Source organism: Rhinopithecus roxellana, chromosome 18, assembly GCF_007565055.1.
Source record: "Rhinopithecus roxellana isolate Shanxi Qingling chromosome 18, ASM756505v1, whole genome shotgun sequence".
In the NCBI taxonomy this organism is placed as follows: Eukaryota; Metazoa; Chordata; class Mammalia; order Primates; family Cercopithecidae; genus Rhinopithecus; species Rhinopithecus roxellana.
Window position 1 is genome coordinate 39,977,487 of NC_044566.1, and position 20,359 is coordinate 39,997,845.

A 20,359-nucleotide genomic window follows, 5' to 3' on the forward strand; every position below is an offset into this window, starting at 1 on the left:
TCAAACACAAGTATCTGTCATTATTCTACTGGATACTAATCTGCTTAATACTCATGTGAGCCCTTTACAGATTTCTGTAGTTTTCTCTCTGTGCATTATTCTCTTGCCTGGCATTTTGTCCTGTAATCTCACATAGCCTTGATATTCCTTGACACTCAACTCCATCTCTTCAATCTAGGTTGGTTATCACATTCTTCTTTTGTTTTGTTTTGTTTGAGGCGGAGTTTTGTACTTTTTGCCCAGGCTGGAGAGCAATACTGTGATCTCCACTCACTGCAACATCCCACTCCAGGGTTCAAGTGATTCTCCTGCCTCAGCCTCCAGAGTAGGCTGGGATTGCAGGCACCTGCCACCATGTCCAGATAATTTGTATATCTTTATTAGAGACGGGGTTTCACGATGTTGGCCAGGCAGGTCTCTAACTTATTCTTTTGATTTCCCCTCTCCTGTATCACTGACTGGAATCTCTCTCTAGACAGTCAGCTTGGGCAATTTTAAGGCTGCCTCATTTTTTAACTATAATATCTTGGAAATCACTCTTCTTTAGTGCCTGATGTTCAATGTCTTTAAAAAGTTCTTCTTTCCTTTCTTTATGCCTCTCTTCCTTCCCTCTCTTCTTTCTTCCTCCTGCTTTCCTATCTCCCTAGCTCCAATCCCTCTACTCTTTCTTTCCTTCTTCTATTTTATTTTCCCTTTCCTTTCCTTTCCTTTCCTTTCCTTTCCTTTCCTTTCCTTTCCTTTCCTTTCCTTTCCTTTCCTTTCCTTTCCTTTCCTTTCCTTTCCTTCCTTCCTTCCTTCCTTCCTTCCTTCCTTCTTTCCTTCATTCCTTCCTTCATTCCTTCCTTCCTTGCTTGCTTCTTTTACTCCTTCTCATTCTTTTTTCTTTTCTTTCTTCCTTCTTCCCTCCCTCCCTCTTTTCCTTCCTACCTCTCTTTCCTTCTTCCTTCTTTATTTGTTGTTGTTATCTCAGGTGAGGGTTAAGTCCAGTCTATCTTTGGCTACTCAGCCTAAAGTAAGGGCTTTAGCTCTTTTATCCTGACTTTAATGCAGTAATTAAAATATTATTTGACCCAGAGTTTTTTTTTTTAATTTTAATTGGTTCTTTTAAATTTTCTAATTTCCAGATAGAAATGAGCACATTAATAATGCTAATAAAACCATTACAAAGCAGAATTTTAAAATATTTATGGAACAAAAATGTCATGCCCCCACTGAATCACCACCTCACTAATTCCAGTCCATGTACACATGGACCATGTCACATTGCTGCCCTGATGAAGCAATTTTACCAGAACCCGCCATCTGCAAGTTTTTGCCAGTAGACGATGAACACCTTGGACCCTCCAGAGTAGCAAGTGCTTAAGACTGAGAAACCAGAGAACAAAGTCATGGGTCTGATACCAGTCCCCCTGCGTTTGATCATGCAGCTTGGGAGTGCAAAGTTGAACCTGGGATCCCTGAAATCATCCACAAACAAAGCCAGTTAATTGAAACTAACTTATACCACAGTCAATCCCTCAAGGGCATCAAAGAACATAAAAGCAAAAAGCTTTATTCAAGTAACAGCAACTTCAAAAAATAAAGACATCATGCCTCACAGATGAGGAAGAACCACTTCAAGTACTCTGGCAACTCAAAAAGCCACAATGTTTTCTTACCTCCAAATGACTGCACTAGATCACTAGCAATGGCTCTTAATCAGGCTGAAATGGCTGAAATAATAGACTTAGAATTAAGAGGTTGAATGACAGTGAAGATCATTACATGTTCTGATGACTATCAATTCAGGATAAAGTTGAAACTCAACCCAAGAAATCCAAGGAATCCAATAAAATTATACAGGAGCTGAAAGACAAAATTGTCCTTTTTAAGACAGAACCAAATGATATGATAGAGCTGACAAACTCACTTTAGGAATATAACAACACAACTGCAGGTGTTAACAGCAGCACACAGCAAGCTAAGGAAAGAATCTCAGAGCTTGAAGACCAGTTATCCAATCAATTCAGTCAGACAAAACTAAAGAGTGAGAAATAATGAACAAAACTTCTGAGAAATTATGCAACAAGACCAAAATGACAACACATTGATGTCCCTGAAACAGAGCGTGAGAGAGAAAGCAACTTGCAAACTTATTTGTGGATACTATCTACAAAAATTTCCCCAACCTCACTAGAGAGGCTGACATTCAAACTTAGGAAATTCAGAGAACCCCTGAGAGATACTATACAAGACAACCATTCCCAAGACACATAGTCATCAGATTCTCTAAGATTGACACAAAAGAAAAATGAATAAATGTAGCTAGAAAGAAGGGGCATGTAACTTAAAAATGGAATCCCATCAGGCTAACAGTGGATTTTTCAGAAAAATGCCTACAAGCCCGAAGATGTGGGCCTGTACTCATCATTCTTAAACAAAAGAAATTTCCACCAAGAATTCCACAGCCAGCCAAAGTAAGCTTCATAAGCAAAGGAGAAATAAAATCATTTTCAGACAAGTAAATGCTAAGAGGATTTGTTAACACCAGACTTGCCTTTCAAAAAGTCCTTAAGGAAGTGCTAAACATGGAAACAAAAAGTCATTACCAGTCACCACAAAAACATACTTTAGTACATTTCCATTGACACTATAAAGCGACTACTCAATCAGAACAACAAAATAACCAGCTAATAATACAAAGACAGCATCAAATCCATACATATCATTATTAACCTTGAAAGTAAATGGGTTAAACATCTCACATAAAAAGCACAGGGTGGCAAGTTGGATAAAGAAGCAGCATCCTACCTTATGCTGTCTTCAAGAGACTCATCACACATGTAATGACAGCCATAGGTTCAAAGTAAAGGGATGAAAAAAAATCTATCAAGCAAATAGAAAACCAACAAAAAAAAATATCAATGGTTGCTGTTTTAATTTCAGAAAAAAAAAAAAAACAAAAAAAGGGCGCGGTGGCTCAAGCCTGTAATCCCAGCACTTTGGGAGGCCGAGACGGGCGGATCACGAGGTCAGGAGATCGAGACCATCCTGGCTAACACGGTGAAACCCCGTCTCTACTAAAAACTACAAAAAACTAGCCGGGCGACGTGGCGGCGCCTGTAGTCCCAGCTACTCGGGAGGCTGAGACAGGAGAATGGCGTGAAGCCGGGAGGCGGAGCTTGAAGTGAGCTGAGATCCGGCCACAGCACTCCAGCCTGGGTGACAGAGCCAGACTCCGTCTCAAAAAAAAAAAAAAAAAAAAAAAAAAAAAAAAAAAAAAAAAAAAAAACAAAAAAAAAAAAAAAAAAAAACCAAGTTTTCAAATAATAACAATCTAAAAGGAAAAAAGAAGGGCTTCACATAATGATAAAGGGTTTGAGTCAATGAGAACATTTAGCTATCCTAAATATATATGTACTCAATACTGGAACACCAGATTTATGAAACAAGTTCTTAGAGAACGGTGTAGAGACTTAGATAACTACACAATTAAAGTGGGAGATGTCAACACACTACTGATAGTATGAGGCAGATCACTGAGGCAGAAAGCTAACAAAAATACTCAGGACCTAAATTTGACACTTAACTAAATGGGCCTGACAGACTTCTGCAGGAGAGTCAATCCAACAACAGAATGTATATTCTTCTCATCTGCACATGGCACATAATCAATAATCAATCACATGCTCTGACATAAAACAATTCTCAAAATATATAAAAAACCAACATTATACCAACCATATTCCTGTACCACAGTGAAATACAAAAAGAAATCACCACTTAAGAAGATCTCAAAACCATTCAATTGCATGAAGTTACAAAATTTGCTTCTGAATGACTTTTGGTCAAGCAATGAAATTAAGACAGACATCAAACAATTAATTTAAAATAATGGGGAAAAAACCCACAAAGATAAAACATACCAGAATCTCTGGGACACAGCTAAGATAGTGATAAGAAGAAAACATAGTGTTAAATGCCCACATCAAAAAGTTAGAAAGATTTCATATTAACTAACAAACATCACACCTAGAGGAACAGACAATCAAGAGTAAACCAACCCCAAAGCTAGTATAAGTAAAGAAGCAAACAAAATCACAGCTGAACTGAGCAAAATTGAAAGCAGAAAGCTATACAAAGCTCACCAAAATCAAAAGTTAGTTTTTTGAAAGAATGAATCAGTTTGATAGACTACTAGCTAAATTATTAAAGTAAAAGAGAGAAGATCCAAATACAATCAGAAACAACAAAGGAGACATTAGCACCTATCCCACAGAAACACACACAAAAAATACCCTGAGAGACTATTATGATTGGCTCCATGCACGCAAACTAGAAAACCTGGAAGAGACTGATAAATTCCAGGAAACATACAACCTCCAAAGATTGAACCAGGAAGGAACTGAAACCCTGAACATACCAACAAGTTCTGAAATTATATCAGTAATACCTGCCAACGAGAAAAATCCGTAGACAAGATGGATTCACAGCCAAATTCTACCAGATGTATTATATAAAGAAGAGCTGGTACCAATCCTACTGGAACTATTCCAAAAAACTGAGAAGGAGGAACTTCTCCCTAACTCATTGGAGGCCAGCCTCATTATGAAACCAAAACCTGGACAGAGATACAATGCAGAAGAGAATTTCAGGCCAATAACCCTGATTAATATGGATGCAAAAATCCTCAACAAAATACTAGCAAATTCAATCCTGCAGCACATGAAAAAGCTAATGTACCACCATCAAGTATACTTTATCCCTGAGTTGCAAGGTTGGTTCAATACATGCAAATCATAAAATGTGATTCATTGCATACACAAAAGTAAAACCAAAAACCACACCATTATCTCAATAAATGAAGAAAAGTCTTTCAATAAAATTCAGTATCACTTCATGTTTAAAACCCTTAACAAACTAGGCATTAAAGGAACATACATCAAAATAATAAGAGACAGCTATGATGAACCCACAGCCAACACCATACTGAATGGGCAAAAGCTAAAAGCATTCCACTTGGGAACCAGAACTAGACAAGGAAGTCAGCTTCACCACTCTTACTCAACATGGAACTGGATGTCTTAGAGCAATCAGGCAAGAGAAAAAAATAAAATCCATCCAAACAGGAAAAGAGGAGTAAAACTATCTTTCTTCACAGATGATATGATTTTATACCTAGAAAACCCCATAGTTTCTGCACAAAGGCTCCTAGGTCTGATAAACAATTTTAGTAAAATTTCAGGATAAAAAGAAACAATGTACAAAAATGCTTAGCAGTCCTATATGCCAACAATGACCAAGCTGAGAACCAAATCAAGAACACCCTTCCATTCACAAAAAATAAAAATATCTATTGTTAAAAAGTCAGAATAGTTATTACTAAAATGTCAAAAAATAACAGATGTTGGCAAGGTTGGAAAGAAAATGGTACACTTTTACACTACACGTGGGAAAGTAAATTTATTCAATCACTGTGGAAAGCAGTTTGACAATTTATCAAAGAACTTAACATAGCACTACCATTCAACCAAACAACCCCATTATTGGGTATACATCCAAAGTAAAATAAATCATTCTACCATAAAGGCACATGCACTCATATGTTATTTGTAGTAGTACTCACGATAGCAAAGACATGGAACCAACCTGGATACCCATCAATCATGGACTGGATAAAGAAAATGTGGTACATATATACCATATAGCACTACATAGCCTTTAAAAAAAAAAAAATGAAATCATGTCTTTTGAAGCAACATGGATGGAACTGGAGGCCGATATCCTAAGTGAATTAATGCAGAAACAGAAAACCAAATACTGCATGTTCTCACTTACAATTGGGAGCTAAACACTGAGTACACATGGACACCAAAGATGGGAACAATAAATACTGGGGCTCATTTGAGGGTGGAGGGTCAGAGGATAGTGAGAATCAAAAAAACTACCTATTGAGTACTAGGCTTATCATCTGAGTGTTGAAATAATCTGTACACCAAACACCTGTGACACACAATTTACTCATGTAACAAACTGCACATTTACCCCCAAAACTAAAATTTAAGTTTAAAAGAAAAAAATACGAAAATAAAAAGTAAATACAACTTCTTAGTGGTTATCACAATGTTTACCACATAATAAAAGCAAACAAACAAACAAAAATGTCATGCCTTTTGAAGAGTAAATAACACAAATAAATGTTTATAAATCATCAGTGAATCACGAAAATACTTATGTCTAGTTATTAAATTTATACAATTGCTTAATTAAGTTACATACTATTAATATTATATCAAAGGGAAAGTGACTGAAAAAGTAGCAATCTTATTTAAATTTTATTACAACTGAAAATGACTACGTATTTACTTTCAAAAATAGTAGAATTCAAAGGTGAATCTCAGAATGTTTTATATTCATAAATTTAAATATAAAAATTATAAAAATACTTTTCCTCTCATAACCTATTTTTCTATTTTTTCTGAAGCTCTGTTAGATGGAAATACTAACCTGAAGAGACCTTTGTGCATTTGAATGTAATTAGAATCTACCAAACAAACAAACAAACCAAAAACAGATGTTTTCTTTTTGAAAGAGGTATTGACATCCACATCTTCAAAAAATAGAAAATAATTGGATTCTTTCCTTCCCCTGTAGTATAAACCATCCCAATTTTCTGATTGTATAATTTAAGTTATTCCTTCATATTTCAGTCAAGATTAAATGCTAGTTTACATGAGCAAATATAACACTTAGAAAAAATGATGGCAAGAGAATCTATCAGGATACAGTATCACCAACAAATATAGTATGAAACACAACTGAACGAGTTGTTTCAATAATCATCCCTTATCAGAATTGTGACAAAACTACCTAAATAATAAAAAAGACTGTATTTAGAATTAATATATACTGACTTCACCTTTCATTATTATTGAAGATTCTCAGATTATTCTCAAAAAACATCATTTCTGTGACAGGATCTCAGGTCAAAACGATCTGCCTCATAGGTTCTCCATTCAAAATTTATTTTTCAGGGACTCCTGCAATCATAGTGCATCATTTTCCCTAGTGTGGCTGACCTTTGTGGATCTTTCTTTAACATTTATATTGTTTTCAGATCCTGAAAAGTCAGCAAACATAGCCAGCATCTAGCCTTTTTAGTACAACAGAATTTTTGCCTATACTTGTATTTCAAGATCTTCAAAACCATCTTTAATTTTGCTCAGATTATCTGTATCTTCATCAGATGTTTTCTTTAAAGTTTTAAATAACTATCTTAAATGGAGAAAAGCAAACTCATCCTTATCTGGCCTAAATCAATCTGTAAATTTCAGACCATTTGTTTTTTACAACTACCACAAACATACCTAAAGTTATTTTAGATGGTACAATAAAATCAATAATGTGATGTATTGGTCATGACATTGAGACTCTGATTAAAATGCTACCCATTTTTATGCTCAGAAACTTGATTTAATTCCAACATATGCTACAGATAACAGTTTTCTGTATATTCTATAAGAGTTCTTGGTCAAAAATAATCAAAATTTGACTTAACATGTAGTCATGAGAAGCATAATATCTGAGGATACATAAATTATATTTGGAGACTCGTAAAAAGAAACCAACAAACATAAATATCTGATAAGTATTATATTCTATGTTAGCCAGATGCCAATTTTGATTAGATACGTAGGCTTTCTTTATTTTTCTAAACAATTTGAAATAGTACCATAGAAAGGCTAATCATGTGGTCTACAAAATATTCATTAAACATTTATAGAAGAAAAAAATACAATATTGTCCTTCAACTCGCATGTTTCATTTAAAATTCCTACTGCATCTTGTACTTACATTCATATATAAGTACAGTATAGTATAAACTATAGTTTATACAAGGTTTATACTATCTTTCTCACAGATAGTTCTGGTCTGAAGTCTCACTCTTATCCCCCAGGCTGGAGTGCAGTGGTGTGATGCAACATCCGCCTCCAGGGTTAGGCTCACTGCAACATCCACCTCCAGGGTTCAAGCAATTCTCCTGCCTCAGCCTCCCGAGGAGCTAGGATTGCAGATGGCTGCCACCATGCCCGGCTAATTTTTGTATTTTTAGTAGAGACAGGGTTTCACCATATTGGGCAGGCTGGTCTTGAACTCCTGACCTCAGGCGACTCACCCACCTCGGCCTCCCAAAGTTCTGGGATTACAGACGTAAGCCACAATGCCCGGTGGATAGCTCTATTCTTTTTATGATCGTTTTAGTTCCTCTAAAGCATACTTGCTCAGAGAGTGGGGTGCCTAGACATTGTGGGCTCCTGGGTAGAATACCATGTAGCATTTGTAAATTCATCCTAACATAGATAAAATAAGCTTTCTCAAATAAGGTCTTACTTTTGCTAGTTTTGGTTTAAATAATAGTAAACTATATGACACAGAAACCTAGGATAAATTAGCAAAAAAAAAAAAAAAAAAAAAGTAAAATTTAGTAAGTTTGTTCCATTATATTATTTTTCACTCTAAAATTTGGGGTGGTAAAGAAGACGAATATTATTTCACTTTAATTTCATAAAAGTATAGTTTGAGAACCACGTTCCTGAGAATGTAGTCCTTTATCATTTCCAAAGTTGGTTTTCCCCTTGACTGAAGCAGAGATTATTATTACTTTAAACAAGAGCCTGGTACATGTCCCACTAACTTCCATGAGATTTTAATGGTGCAAGCTCTCTTTCAGTGACAATACTTTATCAATGGTTCCAAACTTCATAAGCAGATTTTCTATCCTAAAGCTCTAATTTGGTCTCCAAAATAATTATTTCTTTCCATTTCTAGGTTATATTTGTGTATTGTTTATTAATTATAACATAAAATACACTGAATGAACTATAATTTAGAAAATAATAAAGTGTTTTCTAACTTGGGCTAAGAAGTCATCTTTGAGTGAGACGTACCTAGAATTTTTCTATGACTGTCATTTTAAGAAGTCTATTTAAACATTCAAACATAATCTCCATCAAGGGAAAAAGAAAATTATTTCTCCGTAACCTCAGATGCTGCCTCTTTTCTTTCGTTCTGTTTGTTTGTCTAAGCATAGAGAAATAAGATTCGGCACAATGGCCAATATGGTATCTGGAGTCAAATAGAAAGGGTTAAAGTCCAGCCCTATTACTTAGAAGTCTGTGATTCTAGGAAAATTAATTACCGTCTTTATATTTCAGTCTTCTTATCTATGTAATCATTATACCAGGGGCATACATAAATGTAGCAGGATTATAAGATGTTATGAATTTTAACTTACGCATATAAATATTCAACATGCTAACTGGCAAAAAGCAAGCTCTTAATCAATGCCACTCAATATGATTATATCAAATATTTATTCATTTGACAGTATTTATTGAGTAACTACCTGCTCCATGATAGGGGTAAAATGATGAGTAAAACAGACATACTCCTCTCCACTTGGAAATTCACTTACAGACAAAATCAACACAGATACTAATATATGGTAACAAGCTTCAATAAGAAAATTTTTAAAAAGTAGAGAAGAGATTTCTAAGAAGAGAAAACACAGGATATGAATTTGTTTGGGTGATCAAGAACTCCTTTCCTGGGAAAGGTACAGCACGTTTATGCATGACATCTCTGTGATGAATACGGATGAACTCAGGAAGGGAGCAGTTAAGGAAAGGATAGTCTCTATGCAAAGAGGGGAAACAACTTTGTGAATTCCAGAGGCAGTGAGAAATTATAGGGAAGGATATTAAGTCTGGAAAACAGAGGGTAAGGGGAAGGTTGGTAACTGAATGGCCTACATAGCAGACAAAGGACAGATCATTCAGAACCAGGTAATCCATGGTAAAGATTGTAATCAGATGGTGTCCATAGTATGAACTGTGATCAAGGAGTGTTGAAAATCCTTTGGTGGGGATAAAGGAGAATGAGGGAGTGAGGGATGTGGAAAAATAGTTCACCATTCTGAATTTGTATCCACTTCGGTGTAGAGAATGTCCTTGAGGAGGCAAAGATAAGGAGGGGAGGTGATAAGAGATGGAAGTTACAAAACTAGAGTTGAAAGAAGATAGTAGCTTAGATTAGGTGCAGAAAATAGCTATGAAGAGATGTGGGATATGTATAGGGAAGATTTTCTAAGCAAAAGCAGCAATTATTGGAGGCATATTAAAAGTGAGGGGAAAGAAGATATTGACCAATGTGATCCTGGAATTCTGGCTTGCACAAACTAATTTGTAGAAAGCTATTCTCTGAAATACAGTAGAAGGAAATTGAGCAAGACAGAATAAGAACTATAAGCTCAATTTTGTACATGTTGTATTTGAATGGACCCTATGACATCCATCAAAGAGGTCAAGAAGAGAGGTGGCTGTGTAAGACTACAGTTCAGGAGAGGAGGGCTAGATTTAGAGATGCAAATCTGAAAAGACAGTTTATGGATGGTAGCTAATACCATGGGATAAAATGACTGCACTTTGTAAGAATTCAGAATCTAAAAAAGCAAGCAGTTAAAACATGACATGTCTTCTCCCACTCACATCACTATAAAATGCAAGAATATAAATATTGCTCTTTGGTGTTTTAGTTTACTACATATGGAATCTTGAACAGAAATATCCAAAACAAAAATATATGGTTATCTGAATATCCAGGAAATCATATCGTTTAGACAGGGAAGTAGAGAAATTAATGATTAATAGGCCAGTAAACTATGATAGAAAAAGTATTGTTTATGTGGTCAAGTTAGTAGAGCACTGAGATTTATTTAGGGTGGAATGCAGGTAGTGAGCATTTAATTTAGTAAGGTAAGAAAAAGGTTGAGTTTTGGCCCTGAATTGGTTTACCACAATATCTCCCACTACCTTTATGTTTCAAGTCTATGATAATTCGACCTTTCCAGAATTCTGAGATTATGAGCAACTTTCCCCAAATGTCCTCCATCTGCTGTTCTAACCAGTTTACTCAACTGAGCTAGTCATATTTGTCTAAAGCAATATTCTAACTAGTATGAAACTAAATGAATAAAGAGAAGATCAATACAATGAATAAATACAAGGTCAGAGAAAGGGCCAACTCATGTTTTATATGTAAGTATTAACTCAGCAGAAATGTCAGAATTTATAAAACACAATGCTCATTATTAAAAATGACATCATTGGTGATATAATAATGACCTAAGTGATAAAAATTATCATACAGAGTTCATATAGTTTATGTTGTTGCTGATCATCGTAAACACTATGTAGCTTTTCTGGGTATGCTGTTACAGAAAAAAATTAAATCCACATTACTCATTATTTTGCATAAATTTCTAAAGCATAATAAAATTTCCATTCAGTATTTTACTTTGGAAATGTTGTCTCTTCTAGGCAGTGACTCCTACTTTTACTGCATATTAAAATATTATATACTGATAATGATTAATTGCTAGTTGTATTAGTGTGGTTTTCAATCAATCATGAGCACAGAACCAATTCTATATGAAAGTTTAAGAACATATAAATCCATCAAATACATACAGTGCTAACTGATTTGTCTAGTAAGAAACTAGACTAAAAATAAAATTGGACCTGATTTTCAAGAGTTTACACATGCCAAATCTCATAAGATAATTTGATTCCAACATTGAAGATGATTTTGGTTGGTAGATGGGTTAATTTAGGAATTCTTATCACTCACAACTCTTTGAGAATAAAAATAATAAAGTATTTTCAAAAGTAAGAAACTTGTTAAGTCTGGTGTTTTTTCCTAAGCTGTTTGTTCTGTTACTAGTTTTATATTTGTTAATTTTTAATAATTTCTTAAGTCACTACTCCATTAATGTTTTCAAAACTCTAACTTACATGAAAGTCTTTATAAACTACTAATTCTGAATATGCCTTGTTTATTTTAAAATGTATTTGGTATAAAGTAAACTTTAAGAAAATATGAAACATTAATATTTCTAGGAGCTTATTCAAAGAATTTAAAAATTTACAAACACATAATGTATAAATTTCTTCTTGAGCTGTTAGAGTCTAAAAACTATCAGTTATAATAAAATAGTAATTGATAAATACTTAACCTAGTTTCCTTTTAAATATATAAGGTGAATTGGTTAATGTTTCTGGATAATTCCCCACAAAAAGTGTTTATATTTACTCAACAAAAGGGTATAAACATTTCAGTACGTTTTATTTTTTAAATTATAAAATTATAGGTAACTAGTATATTAAATAACTTTTAGTAACATTTAATCACTTCATAGTATTCGTAGTACCTAAAGTTGTAATTCTTTTTCATAAAATATTTCACTTAATGGAATAATAGATAAACATATTTAGGTCTCCTATATATAGAAAAACCATTGACATAATTGGTCATTCCAGATTATACTTCTTCCTCATTAAAATGATCTTACATTATAGTACATGTCTTAATATAATATTAGAATATGTTCAATCTCTGAAATTAAAACTAAAATATGTATAATGCATATAATTGAAAAAATTTAAGGATATTTTTAAATCTATAACCACATATGTCAGAATAATTAGGGAGCACATATATATACCTACACACATATTTATACACATATAAGTTATACATATATAATTTTATCTATTCTTTTTGCTACTTAATCAAATTTATAAGAAACTGATTCAATTAACCAAAAGTTTAAAAAAGATGATTCTGTTACTAATTTGTTATTGTGTAGTAATTAAAATGTCTTAATATATTCATTATCATTTTCCTATATTTCTCCTGTAGTTCTTCTTTAATAATGTATTCTGATATCACATGAATCTAAATGCAAATTATTTCATATCCTGACTATATTCCAAAACTAGCAATGATGTGGTTTAGAATACTAATGAGTCAATTCTCTCAAAATGTAAAACTCGGGAGTTTTATGTCTATGAAGGATTTTCTATAAGTCTTTAAAGTAGCAGAACTCTACACAAAGAAGCATAATATTAAAAATAAACTAGAAATAAATACTGAGCTGCTTATCAAGGAGACACAATTTCAATACTGAGCCAACAAACCACAACAGCTAAATGCAAAGGGACTCCACAGCAGTTTCATTCAAAGACTTACTCTGAACAAGACAAGAGTGAACACAAAGTAAAAGGACCAAAAGAGAATGAGACCAGCGCATTTCAGGGGCAAAAAGAGAAGTAAAATAATGTTGCTGTCCAGTGGCCTCATTTTGGAATAGATTCAAACCACAGGGACCTTAGACTATTTGCTAAGTCAGTTACCAGGCCAATATATGAGATGCATTCTGATGATGTGTGAAGCAAATGTTCACCTTCATATAACGGAACAACTGATACAATGTATATGACAGAAGAACACAATAATCTCAGGAATATGAGAACTATTCCACTTGAAGACTTACAAAAATGAATGTAAGTTCAATTGGTGGCTATAACTTTGAAAACTTCCAAAAAGAAAAATGAAGTGTCTGAGCCAATAGAAATTAATGAGCAAACTTGTAATGAAATTAGAACTTGAGTAATCAAAACCAGGCTGGCATCTCTTAACGCACACTTTCAACCTGAAACATTTTAGACTTAGTAGCCACAGAGCACACGCTGTGAAATGAGCGGAAATTGAAAGATGCTTGGAAGCCCCATGCGGACTTACTGTACCTGTGTCCACATCCTTCACCTGTTGCCTGGCTCGAGCTGTCTGGCTCCACTTTGAGCTCTTGCAGAACCAGCCCTTTGTCGTGTGGTCCGGGAAAGTCCATGCCTGGCACCACCTCCTCCTCTAGGGACTCCACATAGAAGAGAGTCCTGGCTGGCTGCTGGGTGCCCTGTCCAGGAGCCCCTTGCTGCAGCCTCGTGGCAACTGGAAGCAGGGTGCCATTCACGGGATTGAAGGAAGAGGAGGAAGAGGACGGAGAGGAAGACGAAGAGGAAGAGGAGGAAGGTTTCTTCCAGAAAGTGCTCACACCGCTTCTCTCTTGGCTTTTGAGCAGGCGGCTCTGGCTGGGTCCCCAATGCTCAAAGCTGCCACTGCCGTCCTGTTGTAGGCAGCCTCCCCCCGCCGGGCTGCCGGTGGACGGTGACGGGTGGCTGAAGAGTTTCCAGCGGAGTCGCAGAATGTGCTTCACATCGAAGTCTTTTCGCCCAGAGCCTGACATGCTTTACGCACAGAAGCCAAAAGGCTAGCAGCTCACTCAGGAGTAGGCTGGTCAGCAGGTGGGGGAGGCCAGCGGAGCCCGGGGGCGGAGGAAGAAGAAGAAGCGGGATGCGCCCTCTGCACCCCTAGAGCCAGAAGACGCGAGGCGGGCTGCGCGCCCTGTCAGACGAAGGCTGGAGCGCTGACGGCAAAGTCGCGCGGTTCAGCCGCGGTTGGGTCCACAGGACCTGGGCGTGGGGACACCACTGGGCAGGAGCAGAGGCAGGACTGGGACGCCAAAGGCTGAGAATCCTCGATAACCGCGCAGGAGCCCCGTGGTTATGGCGAGGTGGGACAACCCTTAGGCTGGAGATGCGTGAGGGAGGGAGGTCTGAGCTCTCCGAAGCTCCGGAGGCGGCTGCAGCTGGATACACCTCACTGGGATGCGCTTGTGGCAGAGCCTTAGTAGGGAAGGTGGTGGCGTTCTTGTCCTTGCAGCTCAGAGTTCAGTGTCTGGAGAGCTCAGAGAGAAGAGACCCAAGTCTCGAGGAAGCGTACCCCTCGCCAGCTCTCTTAGTGCACCTGCGCCCCTGTCCCTGGCCTTTTCGAGGATGCCCTGATAGCCTGCCGGGTGGCTCTGAGAAAGTCAATTGCTTTCTGCAATGCCAGAAGAGGTGGTTTTATATAGTCAGTTTGTAAAAGAGAAAAATAGATATTCTAACGCATATAGGGAGGCAAAAGAAAAAAGCCCGCCTGTGAAGCTGTCAAGGTCCTCACAGTACAATTTTCTCTCTGCCTCAGCGCCTCCTCCTCCCCCGTAAGTGACGCAGATGTGCACTGGGGCCTATACGGAGAGATGGAGGGAGGGAGGGAAGGCTTCAATCTTCTTTATGCAAGTGAGACTGCTGCTCTTATTGTCCCCTTGCGTGGGTCTTGTCACCTTTTCCAACCTCCTTCCTCACTACGTTACTGTGTAGCAATACAAGGAAAGAAAACAGGCATTATGCTTTTGCATCAGTAAACACTACGTATGAATCATGGCAGTGTAAACTTAATAGGCTGCCACCAGTTTGCAGGTTGCAGGTTAATGGCTTGAATTATTTAATAAACCGTATCTTTTAACCTTTAGCCTTAGTTTCTCTGTAGTGAGACACAGAAGAAACAGGGATGCTGGCGTCAAAATGTGATGATGCCACCGTCCTGACACTTACATTGTGATTCTGCTATTAATGCACCCAGGCAGTGCTTCACCCCTGGGGCCAGAGGCACACGGTAGAAATCTGAAGATGGACATCTGAACACAGGGGATGGGGTTTGCGAAATCAGTGCATTTGGTGTGTAGCCTCGGAATGAAAGCTGTTATCAGTGTAAATCAATGTATATAATAAAATGATAAAAGAGAATTTCAAGGCATAACCTTCTAGTACATAGATCATTGTATACTATGCATGGAAGAGTTTAGACAATAAATGAGAATAGCCAAAGTCTACTTACTATCTTGCAAATGGGTGTTTGGAGAAGATGTGTTTTTTCCTTATATCTATATTTAGAATGGTGATGATTGCAATCACTTTCAGGACATGACTACTTGGAATATTTTAACCTTTCCTTTAATGAGCCATTAAAATCGAACCTGGTCATCCTGGCTAACATGGTGAAACCCCGTCTCTACTAAAAAAAAAAAAAAAAAAATACAAAAAATCAGCTGGGCGTGGTGGCGGGCTCCTGTAATCCCAGCTACTTGGGAGGCTGAGGCAGGAGAATGGCGTGAACCCGGCAGGCAGAGCTTGCAGTGAGCAGAGACCATGCACCACTGCACTCCAGCCTGGGCGGCAGAGCGAGACTCCGTCTCAAAGACAAAAAATAAAATAAAATTAAAATTAAAATTAAATAAAAATAAAAATAAAAAATAAAATAGAACCTGGTAATCTTTGTTGAAGACGGGGGACCAGAGATGCGACGTGTTCCCTGACTCAACCAGGAATATGGTGGTTGTCCAGTCATGACATTCACAGTTTCAGTAACCCCCAACAGAGCATAGGAATTAACCACTGAAGTGCAGTTACACTACTGCTCAGTTACCCCCAAGGTTGAGCTGTAAACATAACCAGAAACCAAAGCTAAATTGGGAGTCCTTAGACAAAGTTGAACACTTTAATAAAATAAGAAATTAAGTGCACAAAAAACCTATTTTTAGTGGAAAAAAATGACTATAGTGCTTTTTAAATATTGATTTATGCCACAACAGCTGGACTGCAATCCCTTGTGCCTTGATTTTTCTCTCAGTATTCAGTGGTTCTTGTTTGTTTTTCATTTATTAAGCAAAACCCCTTTAAAGCCAACATTGGTGACAGATCATTTTTATCCAACAATGGAATCAAGTATTTCCCTTAGGGAAGAAAATAGTATATGAAATTACACATCACAAACAGGACAGAGGACACTTTCCATCAGAAGTAATGTTGAAAGTTGAAGTGCATGTAATTAATTTATATAGAAATCAGTGCTTCATGGATTATCTCACTTGATTTATTTAAAATAATATAAAATAAGTCAAGTCTCTCTATATATTTTTTCAATAGTTAATATCCACCACCATTCAAAAACTGTACTATAAAATTTATTTGCTGTTATTCTAAAATTTAATTTTGCAGTTCCTTTTTCTCTGCAATACTAACAAGAATATTCTACAGTTAAAAGTTATATGTTTAAAGGACAATATTTTATATAACCCAAAGGAGATGTAAAATTAATTTGTGGTATAAAGAAACATGAATTAAAAATATTGTCACATTTAGCAGATAATGAATTATGCCTATTTGTTAGTCTTATAGTAATATTTAGTATGTTTAAAGCACTGCCATAACCTATTATGTAAATATAGGTAGCTTTCTATATTTGTCAATCTGCATACAATATATAAGTTTGAAAAAAATCATTCTTCTTGGGAATATATTTAAATAAAATTCAATTTAATTATCAAATGAAAATATTTCAAATTTAAGAAATAAACTGTTCATGAAGTAATGTTAAACTGAAATGACTGACAAAGATGATTATATTATTTTCACTTGATTGTTACCATACTACAGCAATGTAGAAAATGAAGGAGAAAATAAAATTTTAAAACAATGGGAGAAAGAGAGGAAAGTGAGAAGGATGAGAAGAGAAGGAGAAAAAAGAAAGAGGGAGAGATTGCGAGAGAGGGAAAGACAGAAAGAGGGAGTAAAGGAGGAAGGAAAATAATATGGTTGGAATTATGGCTTAACTTGTCATATTAGATAAAATCCTTGAAAAAATATACTTCGTAAAATACTGCACTAATTAATTTGTTTATCTCTTATTCAAAAATAAAAAACTTTGATTGATCACTTAGGTCCAGTGCAAACTAGTAACAAATATGAAGGAACTGGTTACATGCAGCTTGCTGGAAGAACTCACAAAAGAGGTTTGTTTAACCAGCCACAATTAATAATTGACTTGTGAGTCAATTAAATTAAGATTTAAGATAACTAAGCTTATAGGCAAGAAGACATTGACATAGTAAAGACCACTTTTAACAATCCTAACAAACACACTTTGTTTTAAAGACAGAAACTATTTAATTATTCTAACACTATTGAACTAAACTGAACTGTCAGTTGAATCAATCAGTATTTCAAATGAATGTCCATATGGTTGCCATAGTTTCCTGAAAGTGTGTAAGCAAAAAAGATTATTCAGGATATGGAAAATCTGTAGAATGTTCAAGTATTTACTGTAATACCAAAATACAAAATTCTCTGCATAATTATTAAGTCAAGCATGGTGTAAAATATATCACACTGAAAGTTTCTACAACTCAAATATTTAAACAATAAGCAAAATCAGCTTTGGATCTGTTTTAGTCCATTATCTGTTACTTGTAATAGAATACCAGAAGGTGGGTAATTTATAAAGAAAAGAAATGTATTTATTATAGTTACGGAGGCTGAGAAGCCTGAGGTCTAGGGGCTGCATCTGGTGAAGGTCTTCTTGCTGGTGCGGAACTCTCTGCAGAGTCCTGGAGCTGCACAGGCATCACATAGCAATGGGGTTAAGCATGCTATCTCAGGTACCTCTTCCTTTTCTTATAAAGCCACTAATCCCACTTCCATGATAACCCATTAATCCATTAATTCTTGAGGTTCTGTCCTCAAGACCCAATCACCTCCTAAATGACCCCCTCTCAATACTGCCACAACAGAGATTAAATTTCAACATGAGTTTTGGAAGGGACAAAAATTCATACCATTCAAGAATTTTCTAGACTGAAAGTTTCTCACTTTTAGTGACTATTTTCTAAGCAAATACAATTAAATGTACACTTTTCTAGGAAAAGTGATTTTGATTTTTTGTATCTTTTTAGCAGGCCTTCTACAATATCTAGAAATTTGTGTATACATGATGATACTCAACAAAAAGCATTTTAAAAGCTAATTATGCTCAAATTTCAAAGTTCATGCCTTATAATGGCTCCTGTGATTTTCTCTTTGATTAATTTAAATAAGATGTATCTATATACATTTTGTTAGTCCATTTTTGTACTGGGTAATTTATAAAGAAAATAAGTTTAATCAGCTCACAGTTCTTCAGGGTGTACAGGCTTCTGCTTCTGGGAAGGTCTCAGGAACCTTATAATCATGGCAGAAGGCAAGGGGAAGCAGGCATGTCTTATATGGTTGGAGCAGGAAGAAGAGAGGGCTAATATAAAGGTGCCACACACTTTCAAACAATCAGATCTCATGAGAATTCTACCATGAGGACAAAAAGATGGACGTCCACCCTCATGATTCAGTCACCTCACACCAGGCTCCTCCTCCAGCACCCGGGATTGCAATTTGATATGAGATTTGGGTGGGGACACAGAGCCAAACCATATCATACATTAATACAAATATTATTTAAAATTAGAGAATACTATTTAAAATAATTATATAGAATTTTCGATGTGTACCTTAAATAAAAAATGTTTTGCAGTGACTTTTTTTCCCCACAATGATTGAAACTTAATACCGTATAGCACTAATGTTAAGTTATCTCATGCATAATCAACGTTTCCTACCTCTTAAAAGAAATACACATAACCATTCAGGGTCTGTTAATCTTCATTACAGTATAGGTATACTTTACTTAAGCAGCAATTAAGTGACTGCTTAATAAACAATTGTAGGTATTCATTGATCCCCAGGGGCCATTTTAATCCACTCAGCCTCCTTGGTTTATTTGACCTTTTGATTTAGATCTGGCAATACATGTGTATAGTTAAGGAATTCTTACATAAATTGTGGAGTTAATTTCATTAGTATGTGAATTCAAAATGACATTAAAATAATGAATTTCTATTAATGATGAGCCCAGTTTTATTTGTGTGTCTTTTTACTTCCCCAAATTCTGTGCAGAATATTGACAGTGGTTTCTGAACATCCATTATTTTCACTTTTGTATTGGGTCCTGCCTGGTTAATCACACTGCTGAGGGACTTATGATATATATATATATTTTGAGATGGAGTCTCGCTCTGTCACCCAGGATGGAGTTCAGTAGTATGATCTCTGCTCACTGCAGCCTCCACTTCCTAGGTTCAAGCGATTCTCCTGTCTCAGTCTCCCGAGTAGCTAGGACTACAGGAGCCCTCCATCACACCCAGCTAATTTTTGTATTTTTAGTAGAGATGGGGTTTCACCATATTGGCCAGGCTGGTTTCAAACTCCTGTCATTGTGAACCTCTCACCTCAGCCTCCCAAAGAACTGGGATTACAGGCATGAGGCACAGCACCTGGCCTATGATGTGATTTTTAAAACACTTTCTATCTCTTTTACGAAAATATTTCTAGATTGAAAACAAATACATATATATATATATATATATATATACACACACACACACATACAGATATAGATAAATGTCATATATGTATGTTTAATATGTAATTATATTCAAGAATATTTTCTAATGAGTAAAACAATTTGGTGGCATGATATCCTATTTTGTATAACACTGGAATATTTTAAAAAGAAAACTGCTTAACTAATACTTAATACAAAGCATTAAGATTTCCCTAGTATTAAAAATGTAATTTCATCATTTTGCATATTGCACTTAAATTTGCCTGTATCACTATGTGGTAAGGTGAGTCCCATGAAACTTTAATCAGTATGATTAAAATAAAATAGTAAAATTATAGTTTATAAAGTACAGATTTGGAAGTTATAGGAGTGTAAGATATTCATAGATAAC

At 35.8% G+C, this 20,359-nt stretch overlaps 1 protein-coding gene across 2 annotated transcripts in view; it reads right to left on the bottom strand.

Annotated features, from left to right (window-relative positions):
* KLHL1 (kelch like family member 1) overlaps window positions 1-14,923 on the bottom strand; it is a 446,132-nt gene extending 431,209 nt beyond the window's left edge. For both annotated transcript variants that reach the window (XM_030922205.1, XM_030922204.1), the window contains exon 1: window positions 13,626-14,923. In XM_030922205.1, the coding sequence (XP_030778065.1) occupies window positions 13,626-14,122 (497 nt within the window). In that variant the 5' untranslated portion in view covers window positions 14,123-14,923. The remainder of the gene's footprint in view (window positions 1-13,625) is intronic.
* Window positions 14,924-20,359: the final 5,436 nt, after the last annotated feature.